The following is a 19,052-nucleotide window of genomic DNA, read 5'->3' as shown; positions in this document are numbered from 1 at the left end:
GCCCATAGAATATACAAGGACTTGACCTTGAACTTAGCACTTCAAAACTAAACAAAACAGAACAATTTCAACCTTATACATCAATAAGTCATTTAAAACTTATGGATTATCCTAGGTATGACAGCACATACCTAAAATCCCAGCATAGGGGAAGCTGAAGCAGGAGAATTATGAGTTCAAGAGCAGCCTGGGCTACATAGAAAAACCCTGTCTCAAAGTAAGAACCACGTTATGAATTGTTTATTTCTAGAATTTTTTCATTTAATGGTTTTGGACTGTGAGCAGAGGGTAAATGAAACCAGGTAAAGTAAAATTTTGAATAAGGGGCTAGACCAACGCTGTAGCCTTAATAAAGTCACGTTTTACAGCACAGAACTGGAATAAACAAACTCGGGATTGCTTTTTTTGTTTTAAGATATATTATAGTTTTATTGTATGTATGAGTGTCTTGCCTGTATGTACATCTGTGCACTCTTTGTTTAACCTCCTTCAAATGCAGACAACTGATTGGCTCTTCTATCCCACCCTCTCGTGTCCCTTGGGTGTGGTACCTGCTTCTGTTACTGTCAGTGAACTAAGACCTCTGTCTTGCCACTGAGCACAAGGTCTCTGGGCCACACCTCAGTCCTGCTGGGAGAGGAACCTCCTCAGCTAAAGAACTAAAGAAAGCGCTGTGAAGTCTTCTAGAAGGATCTCCTACCAGCCGCGGAGGAATTTCTCCTGTTGCCCATACTCCCAGCTCCAGCCCTTGTGAATTTCTTAATAAGGTCCCTGGAGACCACAGAACAGAAACAGTCTTATGCTAACTGGGTGTGGAAGAAGATGCCTGAGGTTGGGAAGGGGAGAGGAGGGAAAACTGCCTAACTATGAATATTTCCTTTACTTTTACACTGGAACCTTGTTTCACTTCTCAAACAGTCTGTTCCTTGCTAGGACCATTTTCTTTCTGAGTGCCTCCCTTCTTTTTCTTTATTATTCATAAGTAAATGAGTCGGCCTACAATGATGCTGAAAGACTATTTTTTCCCCTGCGACTCAGAAGTTATATAGAATGGAATGTTTATAGATAAAATGATCTGAAGTTTGGAATTGGGAGAGAAAAGAAAAAACAGTCTGCTGGGGCCCTGTAGATGTGACTTTTCTGATCTTTTATTGAGGGGGAAAAAAGACCATAAAAAACCCAGAAAACAAAAAGCAAAAGGACAAAAAAAAATTCCCTGTACCTGTTTACTCGTTTTAGAAAAGAGACTCTGTATGTATGTACATATGACCAAACTGCTTTGGGGGTTGATTTCAATGTTCTTCAAGCCTTCTTCTTTCTAAAACCCAACTTCCTCTTCTTCCATCAAAACACTTCTTTTTTTATGGGATGAAGAGTCGCTTGATCCTTGCATTGAAAAATAAAGTCAATTAAGATGGTTAAATTATGGGATTGGAGAGATGGCTCAGCAGTTAAGAGCACTGGCTGCTTTAGCAGAGGACCCGGGTTTGATTTCCAGCACCTACGTGATAGCTAACAACCATCTGCAAATCCAGTTCCAGGGAATCTGAGGCCCTCTTCTGGCCTCCACTGGCTTTGCACAACACGAGTGTATTTACATACATGCAAGCAAAATGCTCATACACAAAAAATAAAAATAAATAAACCCAAAAAAAATTTTTAAGATGGCCAAACTAAATTGGTATGGTTTGATCCTTTGAAAATAACACATACACACACACAGAGGTGCACGTGGAAACCAACGTTGACACAGGAGATCAAATGTCTAGAGACGGTAAAAAAAAAAGGTTCGTTTTTCATGAGTTCAGGAATCCCGTAGACCTGTTTGTCTCTTGTGCACAGGAATCACTCTGTCTTCTTGCCCTCAGCCCTGCAGATAAAATGATCTGAAGTTTGGAATTAGGAGAGAAAAGAAAAAATAAAAAGTTTGCTGGGGCCTTGTAGATGTGATTTTTTTGATCTTTTATTGAGGGGGGAAAAAGACCATAAAAAAACCAGAAAACAAAAAGCAAAAGGACAAAAAAAATATTCCCTGTACCTGTTTACTCGTTTTAGAAGAGAGACTCTGAAACAGGAGAGCCTGCTCTGCCATCACCAATGTCCAGCTAAAGCTGCTATGGGATTGCAACCCTCACCACATTCCTCATCTGGGAAATCATGGGGTCCCCAAAACCATTCTCCTCCAATCAGTACGCTCCGTGCAGCAAGAAGACCATGGAAGTGTTAACATATATACCTAGTAGGCCATCAGCCAAGCTTTCTGGGAGGAAATCCTGACCAGGTGTCCAGAAAGCCTGCGATTCATCAGCTCACCAACCTTGGGAATTTCAGTGAGGAGACAGGACCAGCACTGTTTTTCCTATGTCCTGTGGGTTATGGGGGAGAACTTACTGCAGAAGGCAAGAAGCCTTTGTACTAGCTCTTTGAATGAGCTTTAGAGTGTAAATTGTCAGCTAATGAGATTTCCTAAACCTGGGCTTCCTTTTAAGTTTAGATCTCCAATTGATTGGATCCCCCAGACAACAGCAGGAGGGTGGTGTCCTTCAGCATCACTAAGAGCCAAAGAATTCCCAGAACAAGTGCAAAAAGGATTGAAATCAGTTCTGGTGGCAGAACTTTAAATAGCTGATCATATTGATTAATTGGTATCTGGCAATAATGCTACCAGCCTGTTTACCTCAATACCACATCAGAGGCTTGAAGCAGTCAGCCTCCTCTTAGGTTGACACAGGAACAAGGAACTGGGGAGCTGAAGGGAACCAGTCCTTAGGGACTCCTACAGCCATTGGATAGACTACAAGTCTCTCCTGGTGTTTGTTTGCTTCTTTTGGCTGGCCAGGACCTCTGAGGTCTGCATTGAAAGGATCCATTATTGGGCCCAGCTCAACGATTTGCCCCATCGAGCAAAAGATGTTGTCTGTCAACAAGCCTGACATCTTTTTAAACTATTTATCTGATGATGACTTATTCTTTTAATTTATGGGGTTTTTTTCAATATGAAACTGGCTTCTCGGTTTTTATTGCATCCAAAAAATTACTAGTACAGGGTCAGGAGGATAGGAAAACCAAGTCAAAACACATTGACAACACTGAAGATATCAGTGAAATCAATCCCCCTTCCACCTTCCTACTTAAACAGCCTTCTCCTCCTCAAGCTGATTTTCCTTCTATTCAAAAATAATTAGCAGGCCGGGCATGGTGGGGCACACCTTTGATCCCAGCACTTGGGAGGCAGAGGCAGGCATATCTTTGCAAGTTCGAGGCCAGCCTGGTCTACATAGTGAGTTTCAGGACAGCTGGGGCTACAGGGAGACCCTGCCTCAAAAAAAAAAAAAAATTAGCAACTTCAATGTTTACCACTCAAAGTGTCTCCCTGCCTGCAACTCCTCCTAGGCACAAAAGAATCTGTCTACCCTACAGTCCAGTGATGTTTTAAGCTTTTCCTGCCTCCAGACAGTTCTTTGTTCAAATCTCCCTCCTTCCCTGCATTCATGGCTTTGCAAGCTGCCATTGCTTCACCGGAAAAGGTTTCCCACCTGGATGGGTTTTTTTCTTTTCCCAAGTCCAAGTTTGAACTTCACAAAGTCTTCAGGAAGAAGAAACAAGTAGAATCCAAAGGAAATTCACAAACAGAAAAATGCATCACAAGAGACTAGATAAGAGTTAAATCTAAGGTCAAGTAAATAAAACTAGTCTTGTAGGAGCTGAAAAGCAGAGTCAATCTTTCGTGCTTCTTAAAATAGAAAGGGAGGTGTTGGAAGGGCGAATCCATGATAAGAACCCTGATAAGGTGACTCCTAACAAATTTCCTCTGGCAAATCAAAGTTACTTAGATGTTTCACGTGGTTATCATTATACAATGCGGCTCATTTACTTTGTTACTTAACCCTATAGCCACCTATACCACCCCCTCATAAGGAAATGTATCTCCACTTTACAGATGTACAAACTGAGGCTGAGAAAGATAAAAACTCAGTCAGGATCACCCAGCCGTAAATGACGTTCAACAGGACCTGGAACCTGGGCTCTACGGCCTCAGATCCAGGCTCTCAATCTCTGCTGCAGCTTTCATAGTGTTCCCCCAAGTCAGCATGCGCCAGACACCTGCTCTGGCTCCTGGATTCCGCCCAGCTGCTACGCGGGACTGCGTAGGTACCAAAGAAGCAGCCACGGATTGCAGTGCCCCCAAGGGCTCGCGCGCGTCCTTCAAAACCTGCCAGCCACCACGTACGGAAGAACAAATTCTAAGTCAATCTGCCCCGGGAGAAAGACCAGGGAGATGCACGTGGCCAGGTCCGCGACCCAATGGTCCTATCCAGAGGGACCCTGGCCAAGACACGAGCACCTCTCGGTGCATAAGATCTGAGCGCACGGGGAGGGGTGGCACTGGTGTGAAGGCGCACAGTCTGTGTCTTTTCCCAGAAGCATCCCGCGGGGGAGACCTGGATTGGGGGGGTGTGACCTGAGGGCACACTCCAACTTCTGACTCCCCGCCCCCCTGGGGGGGGTAGTCAACAGCGGCCGGGCGGGGGAGAAGAGCTCTCACCCAATGGCGAGGTCTGTAAACAAAAGCGGGCCCCACGAGTGTCCCCAACTCGGTGGCCAGCGGCGCGGTGCATCGGAGCAGGAGGGCAGGCAAGAGGGCAAGGCGGGGGTGGGATCCGAGGCGGGGACCCAAAGCACAGCTCTGCCACCCAGACCAGTCATTGTCTGCCCACAGACAGGATTCCGCTTTAAATGCCCCCTCCCTGGCCCACCTCAGGTCCAGCGTGCCCGCCCCGCCCCCCGATTCTCCGCCCGTGTACCCGGGAACAGCACGGATGGCCAAGGTGAGCGCCGGGCAGCGCTGGCGCAAAGCCAGGCCCGTAAGTGCCCAAGTCGGGGACCGCGACACACACACACAGACCCACGCACATACACGCACGCTCTCCCTGAAGTTGATTAAAAATCAGCCGATAAATACATAGAGATGCCTCCGCTGCAGGTCAGCGCTGACTTGCTGCCAGAAAGATCGAATGCCAACGCCTGGAGTCGATGACTTCCATTCGGTGCACCTGGCTCCGCTGTGTTCCCTCCCTCCTGGACACTCCTTAGCGCGAGGGTTGCCTCCTCGTGCCTCCTCTCCCCCAGATCATCCCACCTCCCAAGTGTGTGCACACAAAAACAATACGAGTAAAGCCCGATCTGGGGGAGCTAGGACCCACCGGGAGCCCCAATGTGCGGGAGATGTGAGTCAGGACGTGTCCGTGACTGGCACCGCGGCTCCGGGCATCCTCATCACCATCCCTCAGGGAGGCTCCAGCCAGTCGGCCCGCTCCCCTTAGGCCCGCGGTACACACCTGAGATGGTCGTCCCGAATCTCAGCGACCCAGCCAGGCACAATGCGGGACCGCTGGGCCCCTTGGGCTGCGGGCGCAGAAGCGTTCGTGGCGCTGCAGAGATGCACGCCCGACGGCGGCGGCGCTGCTCTGCCCCGCCGAGCTCCGGCCCGCTCGCCTTCTGCCAATGGAAACTGTCTGGGGGCCTTTGCCGGCGGCCTCGGAGGCGGGGCTTCGAGAGCCCGTGGGAAACCGAGCTCCGATTGGAGCTGCTGACAATCGCTCCGCCTCCGGCCAGCCAATCAGACACGGCGGATACAGGAGCGGGGCGTTCGGAGTTGGGCTGGAGAGTGACAGCAGGCGCACGCTGGGTACCTGTGCTGCATCCAGACCCGGGCCGGATCCTGCAGCTGGAGGGATGCTGGCGTTGCGCGCTCCCGGATGCCTTCCCACAAGCCTCTGGAGGCGCAGCCCGAGGAGGCCGCGGTACAGCCGCAGAGGAGCTGCGGGCCGGGCCACGGCCAGCGAGCCCCTAACAAAGCAGCTTTGGGAGGGCCGGCAGGCCTCCGCCTCCTCCTCCGATAGGTCCGTGAAGCTGCCTGTCACCGTGCATAGGTGGAGGTGGCCAATGGTGTGCACTGAAGGAGCTGGAGTTGGCGCGCGCGCGCGGCTCGGCGGCAGTGGGATTGGTCGGAGGTAAAGGATTTTCCTGCCACCTAAGGCGGGGAGGCAGGGGAAACCGAACGGGGGAGGCAGAGAGCCAAAAACGTACCTGTGACACGTGGTCCGACTTGGTAGGAGGTGACTGGCTCTAGAGGTGGGAGACAGGAACTTTTTTAGGAGAGAGAAAAGCCTAGCGCGGTCCCTTCTAGTAGATGCGAAGGATGTCAGGCGCTAAACAGGCTCCAAGTGTGCACAGTGGCCTTAACCGAACCCTGGAGAGGCCAGGACTCGCTGGGTTAATGCCCAGCAAATGAACTTGGAGTCACAGCGTGGGGCTTGGGCCTTACATTCGCTTGGGCGCTGAGCATGACTCAGACGTGGTTCGCAGACGCCTCAGGTATCTGTAAAACCTACAGTTGTTACAAGCTACCTTTCTCCAGGTGGTGTAAAACGGAAACACTACAATCCTAAACTGCTTCCGTACACCAGGTCAGAGCCTACCCAGTACCCTTAAGCTTTAGACTTCACCATCAACAACGGAGGCTGGATGGAGGAGGTGCGTTACACCACGTGGACAGGTTTGCCTGCTGAGGGTTTCCCCAGGGTTGCCTTGTGAAAACCCAGGTTTCCCAGGGTTATCTTGTAAAAAGCAAGGTATCCTAAAAGGAATGGCTGAGGCCCTGGAGGGTAACGCTGAAAAATTCAAAATCATCCTTGTAACTGGGTGCAATGGGGCATGCTTATAAATCCATGCATTAAGGAGGATAGTGAGTTTGAGATCAGCCTGGATTACATGTAGAAATTCTTTATTTATCATAATATTTGTTTATTATTTTATGTGTTTGAGTGTTGTGCCTGCATGTTTGTAAGTGCACTACATTCATGCAATGCCCATACAGACCAGAAGAGGGTGTTGGATCCCCTGGAACTGGAGTTACAGATGGTTGTTAGCCACGATGTGGGGTCTGGGAATCGAACCCAGGTCCTCTCAAAGAATAAGTTTCTTAACCGCTGGGCCATCTCTCCAGCCCCAGAAACTATTTTTAAAAAGAAAAAATCTTAAATTCCTTCTTCCAAATTATTAGCTCCCAACTCCATCCCACATCCCATACTCTTCACCTGGACCTCATCAAAGGCCTCCTCTGCCCATGCCCTTACCTCCTGAAATCACTTCCTCACTCTACAGAATGGTAGTTCTAAACAGGAAAATCTCATCTTGGCCTTTCAGTTCTGCCTCTCCTCTTTGCCCACACATATCCCCCCTCCCTTTCCTTGTAGGAATTATCCTACATTCTTTGGAGCCCAGCTTGGCTGACATTTGGTGAACTACTATGCAGGATATGCTCCAGAAGACACTGAGGAACTTCCTGTACTCAGTGCTCACCACTCCTACATCTCCCCCATGGCCTACCTCACTCACTTGGCACTGAAATTTCCAGACATCCCACACCAGCCAGGCACCCTGCAAGTCAGACTCTCATCTTCACTGCTTGACCTAATTTCACTTCTGTTTCTGTGACACGTATAAACATTTTTTCTCTCTCAAGTAGTAGAGGGGATGAAAGGTTTTATTTGGCTGACTCCTCCAGGTTACAGTTCATTGGGGAAAAGTGAAAGCAGGAACATAAAGCATCCCATGTAGATAAGAGCAGAGAAAGAATAAACGTGAGGATCCTGGCTTGCTGCCCTTCGTTCTCTTCTTTCTTACATTGTTTACTCCCTTTCTAGGGAATGGTGCCTCCCACAGTGGACTGGGTCTGTCTTCAGTTAACAGTCAACATGATGCCAGGCATGGTGGCACACGCTTTTAATCCCAGCATTTGGGAGGCAGAGGCAGGCAAAGCCCAGTGAGTTTGAGGCCAGCCTGGTCTCCATAATGAATCTAGGCCAGCTGTGGCTACAGGGAGACCCTGTCCCTAAGACCAAAAAAGAGAAACAAGATGATGCCCCATAAGCCAATCCAATGAGACAACCCCACATAGAAACTCTCTTTCCAGGTGGTTCTAGAGTGTGTCAAGTTGACAAAGCTCACCATCTCACAGCTGTATCCTGGGGCCCAGCACAGACTGGGCACATTTTGAGTGCTCAAAAATATGTAAACAATGAGCTGTCAAAGAGTCAAAATTATAGGCAAGAACCTAAAAGATTTGAAGTGCTTCTAAAACTTGTTATAGGAGAATATTTAGGATAATTGATCTCAAAGTGATTTGTCCACTAGGTTTCATGATGGTTTCACGGAGAGCTTTTTTGAGTCAAATTTAAGAGATTTTTTTTTTTTCTTAAGGAAACTCCTAAAACCAGCTTTGTCTCAGCCAGTATCTTCCCGAGGCTTCTCAGAGAAGAAGCATTCCTTCATGAAGTTATTCACTCTATTATAAGCTACCATCTTAGCAAAGGCTGTGTGTCTGTGTACACATATGAATGAAATATGCATATTTGGAAATAAATGGAAGATTTGTCCCCAAGGGTGTTCAGTAGTACATTTGCCTGTGCTTAAAGACACAGATGATGGACCCAGGTTGCCAGTTCCAGGCCCTATCACATTCAAACATTAACCTGGGACAAGTTACTTTAAGTCCATTCTTCAGTTTCCCCATCAGTAATTAGATAATAGTGCTTGCCACCTAGGATTCATAAGAGGATGAAGGTGCTTATATTAACACTGGGCTTAGAAGAGAGGCTCCCACATGGCATTATATAATAACATTTACCAAATAAACATATTCATTTGGCGATGCAGGCACTGGGGCCTGCATAAGCCTCGTGGGGGTAACAAAACCTTTTCTAGAAATGACATACACCTGACCCTCCATATGTGCAAGTTCCACGTCTTTAAATTCAATCAAAGAGGAAAATATTCAGGAAAATAAATGTGTTTATACTGAGCATTTATAGTCTTGACACTTCCTAAACAATATAGTCCAACAGAATTTAAACACTGACAATACATTAAGTATCAGAAGTAATCTAGAGATGATTTAAAACATAGTGAAGATGTTTGGGTCATGCATTTCATTAAAGGGACCTGAGCATCCAGAGATTTGGGTATGCGGTAAAGCATCCTAGACCCGACCCCCAAACTACACCAAGAGCCCCATGCAATGGGATCCCTCTTCCCTGCCCTGCCTGAGTGGTGCTACCATAGGGCCCTTCTAGTTGGGAGGTAACATTGTTACTGCCTTTCTCCCAAGAAACAGGAGACTCATTGCCTTACAGAATCCCAGTGTTGGGTTTCCTGGTTGATCACAAGAATCCCACCCATCAGCTGTATAGCTCAAGCAGGTAACTGCTTCTTTCTTAAGCCTCAGTGTCTCCTCCTTTAAACTAGGGGCATATCACCTAACCCAAAGGGATGTTGAGAGCATTAAAAAGATCATATGTGGCACAGACTACAAACTCATGAAGGTTAAGTATCTGAACATCACCTTTAAAAGTGGGATTGGGCCAGAGAGATGGCTCATCAATTAAGAGCACTTGCTGCTCTTCCAGAAGAGCAGAATTCTATTCCCAGTACCCATGTTGAATAGCTCACAACTGCCTCTAACTCCAGCTCCGGGGAGATGCTACACTTCTGGCTTCCAAGGGCACCTGCACTCACCTGTACATACCTACATATGGACACACACACATAATTAAAAACAAATCTTTAATTTAGAAAAAAAAAAAAGGCTAGGCATGGTGGCACACACCTTTGATTCCAGCACTTAGGAGGCAGCGGTGTGGTGGAGCACACCTTTAATCTCAGCACTCAGGAGGTGGAAGCAGGAGGATCTCTAATGAGTTCAAGGTAGCCTAGTCTACTTAACAAGTTCCAGGTCTGCCTGGGCAACACAGTGAGACCCATCTCTAAATTAATAAAAAGAAAAATGATATGACCACTATTCTGTCAATGGTTGAAAAGCCTGGATGAGACCATGTGTTCAGAGCCTTGCCCATCACCCATACAGGGAGATGGGATTGGAAGGAAATGCTATTTGAGCTCCTGTCCTCAGTCTCTCCCTGAGCCCTACTTGTGTTTGCTCAGGACTTCACCTCTCAAGACCTGCTTACAGCTGACTACAGGGACCATTGTTCCCAGAGCCCAAGGCTGGCACTGGGGAGACAGAATTAAACCTAAACAGCACTTGGGCCTGTTTTCTGACCTCCCAAACTTGAAAAACGACTGTGGGCTTCTGTGCTATTTCTTGTGTCTGACCTGAACAGTATGTGGCTGTTTCACATTGTGGGGAGAGAACAGGGCATTTTGATTAAAACACAGACAAATGCCATCTGGCAGGATATTCGGCCATCTTGTCTCCTGAGGACACAGTTGACATCTAAAGAGAACATAAAATTGGCAGTAAAGAAAAAAAATAGAGTCATCAAAGGCAGAATGAAGGGTTAGTTTAGAGAGGAAGGGTGGGCAGAAATAACACTTCTGGTGCATGACCCCAACTGCAAGTACAGAGTCAGCATTTTCTTCCCCACCACTTACTGCTGGAAGGCTCATTAAATGCAGCTGTAGCTAAATCACAATAAAGGCTCTTCTCTACAATAGGGACTGTCAAGATGAGCCCCCTACTAACCATGCAGTCTCCTAGCTCTGTTCTGAGCTGGAACATGAGATGACAGGCAAGGTCAGCTTAGGGAGCATAAAGGCTCTGGACAAGGACAAACACTCCTGCCCTGTGATGCTCACTTTAAACGTCAACTTGACCTGGCCACAGGGTGCCCAGCTATTATTCTGGATGTGTTTCTGTGGTTTGGGATGAAGTTGATATTTGAATTAGTAGACTCTGAAGCAGAAGGCCCTTCTGAATGTGGATGGGCCTCATCCAGTCAGTTGAAAACCTGTATGGAAAAAAAAAAATTAGTGATGTAAGAGAAGATTCCTCCTTTGTGATGGTTAGTTTTGTTGTTGTTTTGAGACAGGGTCTCCCTGTAGCCCCAGTTGGCTTGTAACTCATTCTCACAGAGATCCACCTGCCTCTGGCTCTGTAGTGCTGGAATTCAAAGCTGTGATGGTTCGTTTTAATTGTCATCTTGACACAACTTAGACTCACCTGGGAATAAAATCTCAATGAGAGATTATCTAGATCAGGTTGGCCTAAATTGATGTGGGAAAAGCCTACCTGAAAGTGGGCAGCATCATTCCTTGGTTTGGGGGCCTTTGACTATGTAAGACTAGAGAAGGTTAGGGCTAAGAGAAGGCTTAGTGGTAAAGTGCACATACTGCTCTAGGGGCTGGAGAGATGGCTCAGAGGTTAAGAGCACTGACTGCTCTTGCAGAGGACCCAGCTTCAATTCCCAGCACCCACATGGCGGCTACGAACCGTCCTTAACTCCAGTTCCAGGGGAATCTGAAACCCTCTTCTGACCTCCACAGCATTGCACGACATGGGTGCACTTACATACAGGCAATACACTCATACACATTAAATATTAAAAGAAAGAGCACACACTGCTCTTATGAAGGACCTGAGTTCAGGTCCCAGGAACCATAGCAGTTGGCTCCAACTCCAGAGAGATACCATGCCTCAGGCCTTCTCAGACTACTGCACCCACACACACACACCCCAGACACAATAAAATAACTCTGGGGGAAAAGTAAAGAAAGCTAGCTAAGTAGTCAGCACGCATGCATCCCTTCTCTCCCTGCTCTTGATGTGGGCCAGGCTTGTAATCCCAGCTCTGGGAAGGTGGACAAAGGACAAAAAAAAAATTCCTGGTCAGCTGGGCATGGTGGCACACACCTTTAATTCTAGCATTCAAGAGGCAGAGGCCAGCCTGGTCTACATAGCAAGTTCCAGTCCAATTAAAGGTCATCTTTAGCTACATAGTGATCTTGAGGCCAGCCTAGGCTGCATGAAACCCTATGTCCAAAAAACCTACGTAAGTAAATAAATTCCCAGGCCAGGTGCAATGATACACAGCTGTAATCCCAACACTTAAGAGATTGGAATGATGGGGAATCAAGAGAAGCCAAATTGGGAGACAATTTCTTAATAAATAAATGTTCAAAGGCTGGATATGTGTATTTAGCATGCACAAGGCCCTGGGGTCAAACCCCAGCACTGAAAATAATTAAATTATATAAATAAAAGTTCGGCAAGAAAATTAATGTAACCAGGTATTGAAAGTGGGGTAAAAGAAGACTTAAAGACATTAGCCAGGCATGGTGGCACATGCCTTTAGTCCCAACACTCCAGAGGCAGAGGCAGGTGGAACTCTGTGAGTGAGTTCAAGGCCAGCCTGGTATATGTAGTGAGTTCCAGACCAGCTGAGGCTACAGGGAGACCCTATCTCAAAAAAAGACCAAAAAGAAAAAAAAAAAAAAAAAAAAAAGACAAGATATTAAAGGCCAGGAGAATTTCTAAGCCACAATAAACCGTTCACTATAGAGAGAAGATGGAAGGAGCCTGGATGTGCGAGCTGCCACAGCCGAGTGACACAGACACCATGCCATGAAGGTCACACGCAGGCACCTAGCCCTACCTCCTCCTTGTAGTTTGCTTTATTGCATTTATCCTCGTGTTTTCACTGGAATGGAACTTTGTGGAAACACTCTCCCACTTGGCTGCGAACAGGCTCCAAGCAACAGCAACATGTCTGCAGAGCTGGCAGGGACCATGCTATGAAATAGATATCAAGGCAAAGGGACAGACAAATAATTTTTTTTTTTTAATCTCAAAATGTATTTTAACAGAAAAGAGATGAGAATCAAAAATAATTACTGGGAACACATACAGGGGTCCTCAGAAGAAAACCCATTCGAGTTTTCTTTCTCTGCCTCAGCTCAGTCTATCCTGATTATTAATTTATCTTCAGGGAAGAAGAGTGAGCAAAAGCCCCTCACAGAGCAAACGGTGACTATAGACTGCGGCTTGGTGGTGGGTGTTGTGTTGACCCACAGATCATCCTCCAAGCTTTACTTACAAATTCCTCCGGATCCAGCCAGGTGAGAGCCAGTAGAAGCAGCTTCCCCTGCCAGCTCTTCTGACCTGGGTTGAGTGGGTTGCAGGGAACCTGACAGCGCAATAGCTGCAGCTCCACCCATCTCATGCCACGTGACTACTGTCATCTGTAGATGTCATCTCACCCCAGGCCAAGAATCTAGAAAAGGCTGGAGAGTGGCCATGCCAGCTCAGCACTACAAGTTGGACTTTTCCTACTCTGCTCAGGAAGGAAAACTGGCGTGGAACATGTGCTGGATCGTCCCACTTGTCAACTCAACACACCTGGGAAGAAGGAACCTCAACTGGGGAATTTCCTCTATTGGATTGACCTGTAGACATGTCTATGAGGCAATTGTTTGATTATTGAGTGATGTGAGAGGGCCCAGCACACCCCTGGGCAGGTGGGGCTGTGTTATATAAGAAATTAGGCCGAGCACAGGCCAGAGGAGCAAGCCAGTAAGCAGCATTCCAGCCTTGAGTCCCTACCCTGACTTTCCATGATGTTGGATTGTGACTTGGGAGTTGTAAGGTGAAATTAAACCCTTTCCTTTCCAAGTAGATTTTAATAAGTGTTTTGGTCACATCAATAGAAATTAACTAGGTTGGCCGGGGGTGGTGGTACACACCTTTAATCCCAGCACTCAGGAGGCAGAGGCAGGTGGATCCCTGTGAGTTCAAGGCCAGCCTGCACTACATAGTGAGTTCAGGTCACCCTGTCTCAAAAAGAAAAAAAGAAATTAACTAAGTCAGCAAAGTCACAGAAACCAGCCTTTTTTCATGGGATAGAGTGATCACCCATATGTATTCATTACCCCTTCCATTACAGGTATGTGAACCCATGGCCTAGAAAGCCCTAAGGCAGCAAATTTGAGATTCTAGACAGGCAGTAAAGGCATAGAAGGTAATGATTAAATGCAAAGCATGCCCTGAGTCAAACCCTTAGACAATGTCCTGCTTTGCTTTCTATTGCTGTGATAAATACACTGACCAAAACCAACTTGAGGAAGAAAGGTTTTATATTATCTTCTACCCAAGGTCACAGTTTATCACTGAGGGAAGTCAGGGCAGGAACCTGGAGGCAGGAGCTGAAGCATTGCTTCAGCTGACTCGTTCCTCTGGCCTGTGCTCAGTCTGCTTTCTTATACGCAGGACCACCTGCCCGGGGTGGCACCACCCACAGTGGACTGGGCCCTCCCACATCACTCAATAATATAAAAAATGTCTCACAGACTTGTCCATGGGGCAGTCCAGTAAAAGAAATTCCCCGATTCAGGTTCCCTCTTCCCAGGTATGTCAAATAGACAACTGATACTGTGTAGCACAGGTGAATTCCTTAACATCTCTGAGCTTCATCCCTTCATCTATAAAATGAACTTCATGGTGATGTCCTTCTAATAGAGATATTATGAGGATTTTATAGGTTGAGGCAGTGAGTCTCTTAGGACAGGACCTGGCCCAGACACCATGGGACTCTTGAATCTTTAACAAAAGACCAGAATAACTTTCAAAAAAGCTTACTAAGCATCCCTAGTTACCTCCCTGGGGATCCAAAAGTCTCATGAACTCAGTGTGTCTGTAATCTCATCCTATCTACTCCAGCACGTTCCCCACACAAGACTCAGTTAGTTTCCCCAGTGACAGCTTTTTACCAGGCAGTCTTGGCCTTCCTCTGTCTGTAGGCATTGCCCAAGATGAAAATTGAGAGGCAGGTTAGACCTGGGTTCCCTTACCCTCATCTAACGAATGCTTGTGCTGTACCTGTAGCTTCCTTCCACATGACTGGACTTCTACTTCACACTCAGTCTGCACCCCTGTCTTCTGGGGAGGCCAGTCGTTTGGGTGTTTTGTTTTTTTTTTAATATTTTATTTATTCAATGTGTATGAGTGTTTTGCCTGCATGTACGTAAGTGCACCCATGTGTGCAATACCCAAGGAGGCCAGAAAGGGTGTTGGGTCCCCTGGAACTGGGAACCGATCCCTGGTCTTCTGGAAGAGCAGCCAGTGCTCTCAACCGCTGAGCCATCTCTCCAGCTTCGAGGCCAGTGGTGTTTGAACTGGTCCCTCTCCTTCTATTTTCCATCTCACTCAGAAAAGCCTGCTGTATGATATGTAATAACTATGACTCTACCTTTAGGTCAGCGGAGGAGTCCCTTGAAGGGTTTAATGGGACTCTGTCTAGTCTTTTTCCTTTCCTCTCAAGTGCTGCCTCAAACAGGTCAATTAGCAACAGGGCCAGCCCATCAGACCAGAACCAGCTATAAGTCCACTCAGGGTTAAGGGGTGAAAGGCTGAACACCACATGTGTGCTGATTTCAGAGGTGTTCTGGCTCGGGAAACATTGAAAACTACCTATTCTATGCAGCCTGGGGTGCTATGGCCAAGGGGAAGGGTGAAGACAAGAAGCTTCTGGCTTCTCCGGGCTTCAGGCATGCACAGTGCAGAGAAAAAGGCTATGAGGAGGGTAAGACCAAAGGGCACCACCGAGTGTGAGTCCACGTGGCAAGAGCCCCTTCAGCTTTCCATGTCAGTAACATCTTCAGAGTGCTTTAAAATCCGTGCAAGTGGCTCCAGTGCAAAAGCTTGTGCCTAGCAAGTGTGGGACCCTGGGGATCCACAGTATGACAGGCAGGCAGGCAGACAGATAACTGGAAAGAAATCTGTTCCAACAGCTTTGTTCTCGAGGGCTTATGTTGTCCCCGCTTGTCCTTCCCCCATACACACACACTTTTTTTCACTGCAGGTGATGGAACCTGTACCTTGCTAGGCAGACACATGGAGCCACACCCCCAGTTTGCCTTTTTAAATACTGTATTGTTTTTCCAGTGACTGCCATAATAAATATCACAGACTGGTGGCATACGCACCCAAATTTACCCTCACAGTTCTAAAGGCTGAAGTCCAAGGTGTCAATATTTAGTTTCTCCAAGGCCTGTCTTTACTGTGGCCTTATGTGGTCCAAACTTCTGGTGAGGATATCAGTCAGGATGCATTGGAGCCCAACTTAATGGTCTCCATTTCATGTAAAGAACCTTCCTCTATTATTATTATTTATTATTATTTTGGTCTTTTTGAGACAGAGTCTCCCTATAGCCCCAGCTGGCCTGGAACTCGCTGTGTAGACCAGGCTGGCCTTGAACTCACAGAGATCTGCCTGCCTCTGCCTCCTGAGTGCTGGCATTAAAGGCATTGAGCCACTATGTCCAGCAGGACCTTTCTCTAAAGACAGTTATAGAGGTACTGGGGGTTAAAGTATGGACTTTGAGGGGACACAGTCCCACTCAACACATACCCAGCCACATCTACGTGGTGTAAAGAATGGATGTATGACAGCTGCATTGGAACGGTATAGATACTTTCTCCATCATGACAGTGTCCAGTTTCTTAGCCAAGTATCTTCTTGTTGGTCTGAGCTAATTCTTTGGTCATTTTAAATGATTGCCGACAAAGGGTCTCTCCTCAGGAATATTCTTTTCTTTTTGAAGAAAAGGGGAAAAAATATATCCTCAGGGTGTCTAAATGTGTGGATTTTTTGTTTTGTTTTGTTTTGTTTTAAAGCCTGTGAGAAACCAGGCATGGTGGCTCATGTCTGTAACCCCAGCATTCAAGAGGCACAGGCAGGTAGATCTCTGTGATTTCAAAGTCATCTTGGTCTATGTCGTAAGTTCTAGGCCAGCCAGGACAGTGTAATTAGACCCTGTCTTGAGAGAGAGAGAGAGAGAGAGAGAGAGAGGGAAAGGTAGAAAGCCTGGGCGTGGTGGTTCAGGACTGTTATTCCAGCTACTTGGAAAGCTGAGGAAGGAAGATCACATGTTCAAGGCCAGCCTAGGCTAGAGTGAGTTTAACACTAGCCTGGGAGTTTTGGTGAGAGCTTGTCTCAAAATAAAAAGTAAAAAGAAGTCTGGAGAGATGGGTCAGCAGGTAAGAGCACTGGGTTCAGTTCCCAGTACCCACATGGTGATACAACTACCTACATCTCCAGTTCCAGGGAATCTGACACCCTCTTCTGTCCTCTGAGGGTACCAGGGCACAAACTCAGTACATAGACATACATGCTGGCTTAACATACACATAAAATAAATACAATTGTTAAATAAATTTTTTTAAAAAAGGTAAAAAGAGCCAAGGGGCTGGAGACATGGCTCAGCACATAAAGGCTCAGCAGGTAAAGGCACCTTGCAGACAAGCCTGAGTTCCATGCCTAGGACCCACATGATGGAAGAGATAACCCACTCCCACAAGTTATCCTCTGATCTTGTGCAAGTGAGTATACACATACGCACAGTAAATAAATATAATTTTCTAATTACTTTTTATTGTATGTGTATGCATTTTGCCTGCATGTGTGTAAGTGCATCCATGTCTTACAATGCCCTGGAGACCAGAAGAGGATGTTGGATCCCCTGGAACTAGAGTTACTGACAGTTGTTAGCCACTATGTAAGGTCCTGTGAAAGAGCAGCCAGTGCTCTTAACCACTGAGCCAACTCTCTGGCTCAATTTTTAAAAAGTTTTTAAGAGAGAAAGCTGAGGCTATAGCTCAACAGGAGCAAGGCTCTAGGTGCAATCCCTGGTCAACAAAGGGTAGGAATAAAGGAGAATCAAAAGCACAGCTTGTTGAATGCCTCCCATGCTATCTACACATCAATAAATCAGCAAGCTCTCTCTCTCTCTCTCTCTCTCTCTCTCTCTCTCTCTCTCTCTCTCTCTCTCACACACACACACACACACACACACACACACACCCCCCCCCAGCACACACACACACACACACACACACACACACAGCCCCCCACAGAGGATGCTGGAGCGCTGTGCCCCAAGCCTGGGGTGAATTCAGTCCCTGAGCTCAGGAAGGTGGCCCATGCTCCTTGACTTCCAGTCTGTGACTCAGTCTACAGGCCCCGTAATTGGCTGCCGTATCCCTTCCTTTCAACGTGCAGCTTTGGCTTTTTCTCTCTTTCTTGTTTTGTTTTTTGTTTCCTCACACTGTTGCTTTTATCCTCTCAAAACTCATGATGTATAAGAAGCACATTCCAGACCTTGCTACTACAAATTTCCCTTGATTGATCAAACCCAAACTTTCTAACATAAAATCTGGTAGCTGAGCAAGCCACAGCCAACACAGGCATCATCTCCTCTGCTGACTTCTCTCCTGTGTAATCGCCTGTCAACTGGCTGAAGGAGAAACGTTAGCAAGATAATGCTTGACTAGGGATGAACTGTTTGGATATTATTATAATTTATTTTTAATCAGTAGCTCAAATGAGGATAAAAGAATCCCCCTATTGAAAAAGAAAATTATAAACGACTGGTGCTAACTCAGGAAAAATAGATATAAAACAGACTAATAGGTTCTTTTTCTTTTCCCTGCCGGGGATATATATGCCATATATATGCCAGGCAAGCCTTCTGTCACTCAGCTATAGTCCCACTCTATGTGTGTGTACTGTTTTGGGTTTTGGTTTTTGTTTTGTTTTGGTTGTTTTTTTTGTTTTGTTTTTTTGGGGTTTTGAAACAGTGTCTCCCTGTAGCTTCAGCTGGCCTAGATCACAGAGATCTGCCTGCCTCTGTCTCCTGAGCGCTGGGACTGAAGGTGTGTGCCACCACACCATGTTGTTTTGTTTTGTTTTGTTTTGAGACAGTCTTGACCATGTAGCTGTGTCTGACCTGGAACTCTCTTTGTAGACCAGGGTGTCCTTGAACTCAGTGATCCACCTGCCTCTGAATGCCTCCTGGGTGCTGGAACTAAAGACAGGTACCACCACACCCAGATGAATTTGTTTGGGTTTGTTCTGTTTTGTAGGACTTTCATTTTATTGTTGACTTCTGTGTGTATCTCTGTGTTTATGTGCATGCTTTACCTGTGGAGGCCAGAAGAGGGCACTGAATCCCACAGGTTGTTGTAACTCACCTCGTGTGGGTGCTGGGATCCAAACCTCAGTCCTCTGAAAGAATAACACGTGCTCTTAACTTACCTCTTAACGCAGCTCTTAACTTGCTGAGTCATCTCACCAGGCACCATGTGTATGTATTTTTAATACGTGTTTATAAAAGTTTTAGGGATTTTTCCTAAATTATACCATTCGTTTCTTTGTTTACATAGTCAGGTTCTCTTATACCCAGGCTGGCCTCAAGCT

General features: G+C 46.6%; 2 protein-coding genes and 1 long non-coding RNA gene across 3 annotated transcripts in view; 1 reads left to right on the top strand and 2 right to left on the bottom strand.

Moving 5' to 3' along the window:
• The window catches only part of Tiam1 (T cell lymphoma invasion and metastasis 1), a 425,562-nt gene extending 420,101 nt beyond the window's left edge, over positions 1-5,461 (bottom strand). Inside the window, exon 1 of the mRNA XM_017798903.2 lies at positions 5,340-5,461. The gene's annotated coding sequence lies outside the window, so the exon portion shown is untranslated. The remainder of the gene's footprint in view (positions 1-5,339) is intronic.
• A 34-nt stretch (positions 5,462-5,495) lies between these two features.
• LOC115070867 lies at positions 5,496-13,167 on the top strand. The gene is given in 4 exon segments (XM_029564904.1): positions 5,496-5,755; positions 5,758-5,876; positions 5,878-6,014; positions 13,065-13,167. Coding segments are annotated over 4 exon segments (519 nt in total). The 5' UTR covers positions 5,496-5,505; the 3' UTR covers positions 13,078-13,167.
• Positions 9,743-12,572, bottom strand: LOC103736474. The gene is made up of 3 exons (XR_607378.1): positions 12,456-12,572; positions 10,660-10,811; positions 9,743-10,297 (listed from the first exon to the last, which is right to left on the bottom strand). It is a non-coding gene; the product is annotated as an uncharacterized LOC103736474 (long non-coding RNA).
• Positions 13,168-19,052: the final 5,885 nt, after the last annotated feature.

The sequence above is a fragment of the Nannospalax galili genome, unplaced genomic scaffold (genome assembly GCF_000622305.1).
Source record: "Nannospalax galili isolate Female #2095 unplaced genomic scaffold, S.galili_v1.0 scaffold136, whole genome shotgun sequence".
Lineage (NCBI taxonomy): Eukaryota > Metazoa > Chordata > Mammalia > Rodentia > Spalacidae > Nannospalax > Nannospalax galili.
Note: the sequence above shows the minus strand (reverse complement) of the source record. Positions and strands in the feature narration are given on the sequence as shown.